The sequence below is a fragment of the Nicotiana tabacum genome, chromosome 8 (assembly GCF_000715075.1).
Source record: "Nicotiana tabacum cultivar K326 chromosome 8, ASM71507v2, whole genome shotgun sequence".
Lineage (NCBI taxonomy): Eukaryota > Viridiplantae > Streptophyta > Magnoliopsida > Solanales > Solanaceae > Nicotiana > Nicotiana tabacum.
The window spans coordinates 18,828,118-18,838,790 of NC_134087.1; the positions used below are offsets into that span (position 1 = coordinate 18,828,118).

Genomic DNA, 10,673 nt, shown 5'->3' on the forward strand with positions numbered 1-10,673 from the left:
ATTGACAGATATGAACAGTAGAGAGGAAGAAGCCAAAACTTATCCATTTGAAAATCCAGGGTTTACTTGCTACTTGCTACAGTATACTTGGTGTGTATACAGTATATAGTCAGCTGAATATGACAACTCCTAAAGGGGACCAGAATGACATTAAGTACATTTAGTATAAAAGAGAGAGTAAGCCAATGTATTCATTATTAGGAGTGGCAGTCTGGCACTGAGAAGAGTTAGACTCTGTCAAAGGCATTACAATGAGTCATAATTGGAATCATAGGCAACAAAGACAAGAACAAACAGTCGAATTACCAGAAGAGGAAAACAGATACCCACACGTGCATAACCAGCAACCTCAGAATCATCTTGTCCCCATGTATGTTCTCTTATACTATTTCTAATGTCGTGCGGACTCTCCAAAATATTGTCGCACTCGTGTTGGTTCCTCCAAAAATACACTATTTTTGAAGAATCTGACACGCACCCTGCAACATCTTTAGAGAGTACGAGCAACATAGCTAATAGTAACATTTTTCTTGAAACTTATTTTATTGCTTTCTACTTATCTGATTCTCTTTGTTCAAATAATCAAAGTTTCAAGATCAGTAAATAAGAAAAACCAGAAGATTTTTTTGTGCTGCTGCTAGAAATCATAACCCCGTTAATGAGTCCGCTGCCCGGTGCACTAAACTCCCGCTATGCACGGGGTTTGGGGAAGGGCCGGACCACAAGGGACTAACGTACATAGCCTTATTCTGCATTTCTGCAAGAGGATGTTTACACGGCTCGAACCCGTGATCTTCTAATCACATGACAACAACTTTACCAATTACGCCAAGCTCCCCTTCGATGATTCCATATTCATTTAAAATTTCAGGTCAAAATGTGAAGTTGCAGAGCTAACATGGGAAAATGGGCAACTAGCTATGCACAGACTTGGAAACAACCTCCCCAATGAGCAAGCAAAACACACATGGGAAAGGGCCAGTGACACATTAGAGTCTGTTGTGCATCAAGCCACTAATTGTCAAATGCAAAATCTTGATCTAAAGGGAAGTGATAAAAATAAGGCAAACATCAATAAGGAGAATATTGTGAAGCAAGAAACGATAGGTGGAATGGCAAAAAAGAGGATGAGATCAGATTCTGACCCCCAATTATATGGGATTAGTGGAAGATTAGTAGGAGAATTTCATAAGAATATTTTTGATCAAAATGCTGAACCTAGTGCTTCTGCAAGTGTTAGGGACACTGTTATGACATGGCCTAATTATCATTCCCTTGATGAGTCTTCTCGCAGCTTTAAATCCAAAGTCACTTTTAATGAGGATTCTGCCTGTCATATTGCTGGCTTGGTAATTTTCTATATGTGCAACAATACTAGTACTGCTAGCTAGGATTAATTATAATCTCCTTTATTTTGGATTTTACTTTTACAATTAAACTTCTTTATAATAACCTTGTTCGTTCCGATTTTTTTTTGATGTTGTAATGAATTAGTGCTGTTATAGAGGAGATATATTATAACATAATACAATAATCAGTTCTGAGAAAAACTTAGCTTTTATAGTTTGGTTAAAGCTTCGTATGTCTTGTTCTCTTATTACTTGCCATCGGTAATTCCGTAGTTTGCTAGTAGTACTTCGTTCATATTCTCGCTTGCTGCCTTGGATTTAGTTTTCTAAATATATTATCTTGCTATTACTTTTTATCGGTACCCCTTTCACATTCTCTGTTGCTATCTTCGATTTAGTTTTCTAATAATTTGTCTTGCTATTATGTACTTGCTATCAGGACTTCCTTCACCTTCTTTAGCTGTGGGTCTAGCTATCGGAAACAGTCTCTCTACCCTTTCAGGGTAGGGGTAAGGCTGCGTGCATCCTACCCTCTCCAGACCCCACTTGTGAGATTATACTGGATGATTGTTGTTGTTGTTGATGTAGAATTAACTTATTAATAAGTTAGTTATTATCATTATTATTAAGTTGGCGATTAATATTCATCATAAGGATTTACCTACGATTACCTTCTATTGTAACTAAAACCTACCTACAACCCCTTTATACATGACAACATTACATGCTTCTATGAAATATAATTTGTTCTTCTATATACATACAAGTAAACTTATACTCCATTCGTATGATTCCAAAAGAATGACATAAAACATTCTTTAGATATGGTTAAGTATAAAGAACTGTGATCAGTCAAATAACTCTTCACATGGTTCCCAGATATATATTTCAAATTTATATCCGTCTCAATACAAAAAATGTTTAGATCCTTCTAATTATTTGAACCCCCGTAATCCTTGTACTAAAAAATGTATATTTTGTAGTCACTATGATGAATTATTAATGCTATGTTCTTGTACCATATATAGTACTTTCGAATATTTTGTAGTGGTATATCTAGCTACCTCGAGAATATATACATATATATCATCAAACTCTGAGTCCATATTGGATCATGACTTTGTGACAGGAAAACAAGGAGGAAGAACGTGAAACAAAAGGCTCCAACACGTTAAGACGCAGCCGAACAGCTGCTGTTCATAATCAGTCAGAACGGGTATGTTGAATTTAATGCACCTAAATTATACTAGGGATGAATACCTAAATATAACATCAAAAAGTAAGGTAGTGAAAAGCTATTTCCAGTCTATGTAACGTGAATTTATTTATAAATATATATTTGACATTTAGGAAAAAAACTAAAGAAGCATTTATTACTACTTTATTTTTTCAAATTCATTATTACTGCACCAATTAGTTCAAGACTAACTGAAATGTCTAAGATAGAAACAAAGGGAATTTTAGACAAATACTCTTATAATTAAGTATATATTTATGTCTTCCTTAATTAGGTGGTATACAAAAACTTTAAAAGATGGATTTATGGACAAATGATAGAAAATATTCCTTCTTTTCCACTTTATGTGAACCTATTTCTTTTTTGGTTCGTTCCAAAAAGAATGACTCCTTTTTAAATTTGAAAACAATGTAACTTAAACTTACAATTCTACTGAGAAACTTTTATAACCACATAAATATTGTGAGCCCCTTTTTGACTTGTTTAGGACCATAAATTCCAAAAATCTTCATTTTTTCTTAAAACACGTCCTTAGTCAAACATAAATTGGAACGGAAGGAGTAGTATTTAAAATTTGGCAGAGGCCTTATTTATGAACGTACCAATTATAATTATATATTTCGTTTTTTTTTTTGGGATCTAGAGACGCCGGGATAGAATCAACGAAAAGATGAAAGCTCTGCAGAAGTTGGTGCCAAATGCAAGTAAGGTGAGTTAGCTAGCTACCACAGTATATGTAATATCACACTAATAAATGAGATTTTTCCACAAATTCATCACGTAACGAGAATAGTTACTTACATGGTTATCTTTTAGGTGATCTGATATTACAGTTAAACTAGTAGCTTAATTTTGAGTTTATGTAATTTTGACAAAACTGTGGATTATACAGACAGATAAAGCGTCAATGCTGGACGAAGTCATAAAGTACTTAAAGCAGCTTCAAGCACAAATTCAGTTAATAAGCAGTGCAAGAAACATGGAGTCTCAAATGATGATGCAATTACCTCTAGGAATGCAATTACCACATATTCAGATGCCTTTACTAGCAAGAATGGGCATGGGTGTCAATCTTGGCATGACACCAGGAATGCTTAACAATATGACTGCTAATTTAGCTCGAGCTGCTGCAACAACTCCTCATCAGTCTCTTACAGCTCCATTCATTTATCCAACCTCAATTGCTACTTCCTGTCCTCCCTTCATGTCACCAGCCTTCGCCATGGCCCCGACCATACCTACTCCGCCACAAGCTAATGGCGATGCGAGTGCAAGCAGAGCTGCAGTTGCCTCCAGTGTCACCAATTCATTCCCTTTTAACGACCCCCGTAGTGCATTTCTAGCGCAAGTAAGTTAATCCTATGTTCTTGACAAATTTCAGTACTTATATACTGTTAACGTAAAAAAAATTTACTCGATCAATGTATTTTAATCAGTTGTAGCAAGTAACTTGTCTTAGCTTTCAGGTTATTAATCTCATTTAATATGAATATTACTTGAAGGTTGTAGGTTATCTTTTAGATGATCTGATATATGTAGTTACACTTCTCTTGACAGACCTTTTTTCATCCAATCAACAATGTTATTTAAATTAACTTTTTTTTTCCAAGTAGTGTTTTCATCAAGATTATATTACTTCTGGAAAAAAGAAAATTGGTTTTGTTATTTATATGATTAATATTTTCTTAAAAGATAAAAAGCTGAAGATAGATTTTCACTTTGGCCAATATCCCTCCGTCTTAGGTCTACTATAGAAAGCTAACATTGAACCAATATATATATTATTTTTATTTTTTGGTAATTTTGAGTTTGTTTATATTGTGATTTCCTACAGTCAATGAACATGGAGTTCAATAACCAGTTGGCAGCCCAATATATGCAGCAGGCCGATAATCAGTCTATGCAGACAAGAAGCAAGAACTTGAACCAAGGAAACCTCAACCAAAGGCAAACGGAATAATCATAATATATAGCACATTTTTCTTATTTTCGTGCATTTGATGCATTTAAGTGCACAGATCTTGTAAACCTTAAGGTATTATCCAAGTTTTATTGTGCAATATCCAAGCATTGAACTTCTTTTTACTCTTTTTTCTTGTAGAATAAGTTTTCTTGAACAATGTTTTAAACAAATTATTATTTGTCAATTTTGTTATTTAATTGAAGTAATTAAATCTAATTAAATAATACTCAAATAAGATTAAGATGGATGTCATTGTGAAAGATTTTTTTTTTTTCTGTCGACATTATGAAATTAGATTCACAACTCTGACTTTTCATCACCACTCGTGAAGTGGTCATGCTCCTACGAAAGAGAATATGAAAGGAAAAGAAAAAAAAATCAAGGACCAATGGATTATCTCAAAAAGATTTTGTGTGGGTTCTACATGAAGCAGTCTCTTGATGTATAACACGACTTTCATATTATAAAAAATGCAGCCCGACACATAGCGGTTGTTTGGTAGGGTGCATTGAATATGGTGTATTAGTAATGTTGATATTAATTATGCTTGCATTAGTTATGCTGTTATTATTTATGCTGACATATTTCTTATCCATTGTTTGGTTTGATGTATTAAAGTATTGCACAATTTCTAAAAGAATCATTTGTTTACAAAAATGCCCTCAAATCTAGTCTACACTCTAACTTTTTAAAAGAAACATATGTTGAGAAATATTTTTATATGAAAAAGTTTTAAAAAAATTATTTTATTTGTCTACCTATGTTGTTAAATAAAATTAAATATTTATTTATAAAAAAGGAAATATGCTAAGTATTTATTTATTTACTAGGAATATAATTTTATTTCTCACTATTTGGATTATTTTGACCTTGCATTAATATACTAACTAGTATATTTTAATAAAACATAAATTTTGAAGGACAATTTTGTCTTTAACTAAGCTAATGCATGCATTAAAATCCATTGCATTGCTAATACCATTATTTTTTATGCATTAGTTATGCATATCATAATACCAAATAGGATGTATAACTAATGTCTATATAACTAATGCATGGGTTCAAAATATCTACCAAATAATGTATTATTAATACACAAAGCTAATGCATGCATTAATTTATCTAATACATCCTACCAAACGACCCATAGTATTCTATCGTCATATAAGGTCCACGAGAGTGCCACAACTCAAGGATGTGATTTAGACCTTGGTACTATAAATGAGAAAAATTCTAGAAATGACAGATGGATGGTGATAGAGTTGAATATTGCAACAAATTAAAAGTTCGTACCCCAATGCATTAAAGAAGAAGCAGAATTTAAGGCGTTTGATGAGGTTACATTGGACCATTTGCATCTTTGTCATAGGCTGGACCTAACAGAAATGGCTGGAGTCATTTGTATACTTGAAAAGGAAGGACAATGTTTTACTTACCATTCTTGACATTCTATATGTCCCATATTACTAACTGGATGGAAAATCTCTTTCAAAAATTTAAGACTTTTCCAAGATGTGTGATATCATTGGTACACGCTTATTGGCTTCCTTTAATAGACAGTCCAAGTTGTTGAGTTATATTGTTGTTAATTCACACGGATTAAGTAAGGGTTCCGAGTGTTTACAAAGATCTTGGGTCACTCTATTATTAAGATTTTGAGTTAGGTATTTAGATTTTTTCCACATAGTATCAAATATTTGACAAGTACGTTTTGGCAGTCGTAAGCTAGTATTGAAGTTCATATATGAATTCTCAATGGGGTTAATACGAGCTTAGGGTATAGACGGGTTATCCAGTTGTCGGACTGGTAATTAAAAAATAGCTATTATTTTGCTGAAACATGTGAAGTTCCAGCATAATATGCCGGATTATGGAGTTTATGCTGGTCAGAAATTCGACCCGTGGAAACATCCTCTTGTAAAAATGCAAAGTAAGGCTGCGCACGATGGACCCTTGTCGTCCGGCCCTTCCCCAGACCTCGCGCATAGCAGTAGCTTAGTGCACCAGACTGCCCTCCTTTTTTTTTATGGAGTTTCTGCATAGAAACTTATATCATATTATGTTGGAACTACAATACACGGAAAGTTTCAGCATAATATGCTAGATTATGGAGCTCCTGGGTGTAAAATTACAACATATTATGAAATCCTAGCACATTATGCTGGAATCTCATACGTAAAAAATTTGAACTCTAGACTATTATGCTGAATTTTTTTGGATTTAAAGGTGTTTTTGTTCATATTTATCTATATATATAAAAGTGGCTAAATTTCGATTACATTTAAAACTGTACTATTTTTAAATTAATAGTTGCAAATCTGGCTATTTCTTATTTTTCACCTAAATTACATTATTCATCTTTGGAGTTATACTCTGGACGTAGAAAAGGTTTTTGTGATATGTGTATATCATGTTGTATATTATGTATATCATTGTAAAAATAGCACGGGCTAGCCAGTTTTCGAATTGATAATTGAAAAATAGCCAACGTTTGTAAAGTCATTGAAAAATAGCTACTATTTTGCTGCAATATACTGGACTTCCGGTATAATATACTGGAGTACTGGTGTAGCAGAATATTATACTGGTATTCCAGTATATTATGCTGGAATATTTTTCGAATTTTGAACAGTATTTTCGTTCAGATTTATCTTTATATAAAAAGTGGCTAAATTTCGATTACTTTTGAAACTGTGACTATTTTCCAATGACCACTTGTAAATCTGGCTATTTTTGAATTTCTTCCTATATCCCTATATATCACACACATTTTCATGAATATACACATATACACATAATCTATATCATATTAAAAGCATGAAGGCCCTTAGCGAAATGTCGTTCGCCTTTTTAAACCTTTAAAAATAAGTTTCACATTGGATAAAATCGTAAATAACTTATTTTTCTAATATATAGAAATTTGAAATCAACTAAAATTTTACTTATTAAATATTTCCTTATTTGAACTAGGTAGAAATTACTAATACTTAAAACTTTAAAATTCATTAAGTTTTTACCTTGAATAAATCCTTTTCCTAAATTAAATTATGTAACAAAATTACAATTCCTTACAGTTTTTGTTTAAAAAATCTTTCTGGTTACTTAAGGGAATTTATTACCGCTGTAATTGAATCCTACAAGATATATAATCCGCAGCTCTTCCTTTTTAGAATTTTGAATGTATAATATTTCTTTTAACTTGTAGTTTTTGTCTTTCTTCGTTAACATGAATCCTTGTAGGTATATATAAATTCATAGTCCTTCCTTATTTTTTAAGGCTTAAATGTGTAATAATTCCGTTGAAATTGAAGTTTTTCTCTTTCTCCGTTTGGTAGTTTGCTAAATTAAACGACACATTAATTATAGTAAATTTTACCTAACATGAAATGTTAGTATTTCGATTGGTACCAACAAAGAGTATATTTTAGAAACGTTTGTGAGAGTGCTTTGTGGTAGGAGTAGCCTGAGAACCTAGCTTTTTATTGTTTTGCGTTTTAAGAAAACATCTTTCATTTCATTTTCCAAGAAAAAAATAATTTATCTAAAAATCTATCACAACATTTTTAGGAAAAAGTTACCAAAAAGTATTTAAATTCCAATAACGCTTGCTCGACTAAGGATTTGATATAACGGTTTGGACTGTGTTTATCTCATAAGATCGAATCTATAACAAACTCGTAGTTATATTTTTTTTTTAAATTTTAATTTTATAACATAAATATATTTTAATTGTAATTTTTAAAATATTTATATTCATTTATATGATATACCCGTGTAACGCTCGTACTCTAAAATTAGTATACAGGAAATAAATATATACTTCATCCGTTTCGTATTAAATGAGGTAGTTTGACTCGACACAGAGTATAAGAAAAAATAAGAAGACTTTTGAAACTTGTGGTCTTAAAAGCTTAAGGGGTAAAAAGTTTGTGGGACCATGACATTTGTGTGGCTATAAAAGCTTGGGTAAATGGGTCAAATAAAAGAGTTTAAAGTTGAATTATTTCCAAATTTAGAAATGTGTCATTTGTTTTAGAACAGACTAAAAAGGAAAATAGAAACGGAGGGAGTAGAGGAATATAAACTGATACACAGGGTTGTACAGGAAAATAGGCACACATGAAGTCATCGTCAACCTTGAATTTTTCAATATGAAAATTAGCTCAAATCTACCTCCAATCTTCTCCAAACAATTTCATGACTTGAATTTCAAGCTCCTTAAGATGTTTTCAATAAAACCCAGTATCACCGAATCGAAACAAATTATAATTAGACAAATTGAAAAAATTTGAACTAAGCTTCAATGGTATTTTTGGGTCTTTCTTCAAACTCAAACAATGTATTCAATGTTATATTCACGTTTTTAACCTTCAGATTTCACAGCCATGGTTTCAATGTTTTTGGGGAAACGTTCAACACCATATCGACAATTGAAGAAGGCAGAAGATGACGGGTGATTGAGCTTTGGCTATAAGCTGCCAATTTTAAGACATATGGGTTAGTGTGCTAACAAGGAGAAAGGGCTCTTTTTTGTGTCAATCTTTTACCCGGCTAGCATATAAACGGGGAGAAATTCAAAAATATTTAAATTTATAAGTGGTCTTTCAAAAATAGTCACAGTTTTAAAAGTAATTGAAATTTAGCTATTTTTCATGTAAAGATAAATCTGAACAAAAATACTGTTCAAAATTCGGAAAAATACTCCATTATAATATACTAATACTGGAGTTCCGGCATAAATATACCAGTCTAGTATAATATACTGGAACTTTCCGCGTGTTGAAGTTCCAGCATAATATGCTGGAAGTTCATACACATGTGCACTGATCTCCAGTATATTATGCTGGAACTTTTCGTGTTGCAGCAAAATAGTGACTATTTTTCAATGACTTTGCAAACGCTGACTATTTTTGAATGACCAGTCCAAAAACTGGCTAGTCCGTGCTATTTTTACATATAAATGTCAATTTCTCATTCTTTATAAAGTGGAAAATGAGCTCTTCTTAATCAACGAGGAACACTCCTTTTTGAGATACTCACTAGTTCTCCAACAGTATACAATTATGCTAATAAATGTTCCACTATTCACTAGTCTTGTAGCCAATAATTTTTCCTAAGGAATTTTCATCAACGATCATTTACTTGATGTTGGTGCATTTTTCTTTATTGTAATTTTCTTCCTTGTAATAATTTTCACCACTTGAATCTTAAACTAGTCTTTAGGTGTTTCGGAGCTGAAAATAGTATCGTGATTTACCCTTCATAGAAGTTCATAGCCTGTTAAGTGACTTTCTATGTTTTTGGTAAAAATAGCACGGTATAGTCAGTTTTTGGACTGGTCATTCAAAAATAGCCAACGTTTACGAAGTCAATGAAAAATAGCCACTATTTTGCTGCAACAGAGACCGGTCCAGCATAATATACTGGAGTTCGATGCACCTGTGTATGAACTCCAGCATATTATGTTGGACCGGTATACTTTGTTGACTCCAGTATAATATACTGGAGACTAGAGCACCGGTGCTCCAAACTCCAGTATATTATACTGGACAATTATACTTGCTGGAACTCCAGTATATTATGCTGGAATTATAGTGTACTTATGCTGGAACCAGAGGCGATCCGAGATTTAAATCATATGGGTTCAATTTTAAGGTTTTTAGTATTGAACCCATTATATTTTTAAAGTTATGGGTTCAAGTCTACTTTTTTGTAATTTTATTGAATTTTTACATATAAATTTTTACTCTGCGTCGAAAGTTATGGGTTCAATTGAACCCGTAGATACGACACTGCATCTGCCCCTGGCTGGAACTCCATCATATTATGCTGGAGTTCCAGCATACTTATCTTGGAACTCCAATATAATATGCTGGAGTTCAAGCATACTTATGCTGGAACTCCAGTATAATATACTGGCGTATTTTTCGAGTTTTGAACAGTGTTTTCGCTCAGATTTATCTTTACATGAAAAATGGCTAAATTCGATTACTTTTGAAACTGGGCTATTTTTGAGCGACCAGTTATAAATCTGGTTATTTTTGAATTTCTCCCATGTTTTTGTCAACGGTTGGACTTACATTGTCTAGTTGAAGGTGTCCAATCCAAAATTGGAAAAAGTTAC

At 32.6% G+C, this 10,673-nt stretch overlaps 1 protein-coding gene across 1 annotated transcript; it reads left to right on the top strand.

Annotated features, from left to right (window-relative positions):
• Positions 1 to 251: 251 nt before the first annotated feature.
• Positions 252 to 4,648, top strand: LOC107830340 (transcription factor PIF7-like). The gene is made up of 6 exons (XM_016657862.2): positions 252 to 370; positions 872 to 1,349; positions 2,479 to 2,565; positions 3,230 to 3,295; positions 3,479 to 3,934; positions 4,421 to 4,648. The coding sequence occupies exons 1-6, from the start codon at positions 252 to 254 to the stop codon at positions 4,544 to 4,546; spliced, it is 1,332 nt and encodes a 443-aa protein (XP_016513348.2). The 3' UTR covers positions 4,547 to 4,648.
• The last annotated feature ends 6,025 nt before the right edge of the window (positions 4,649 to 10,673 follow it).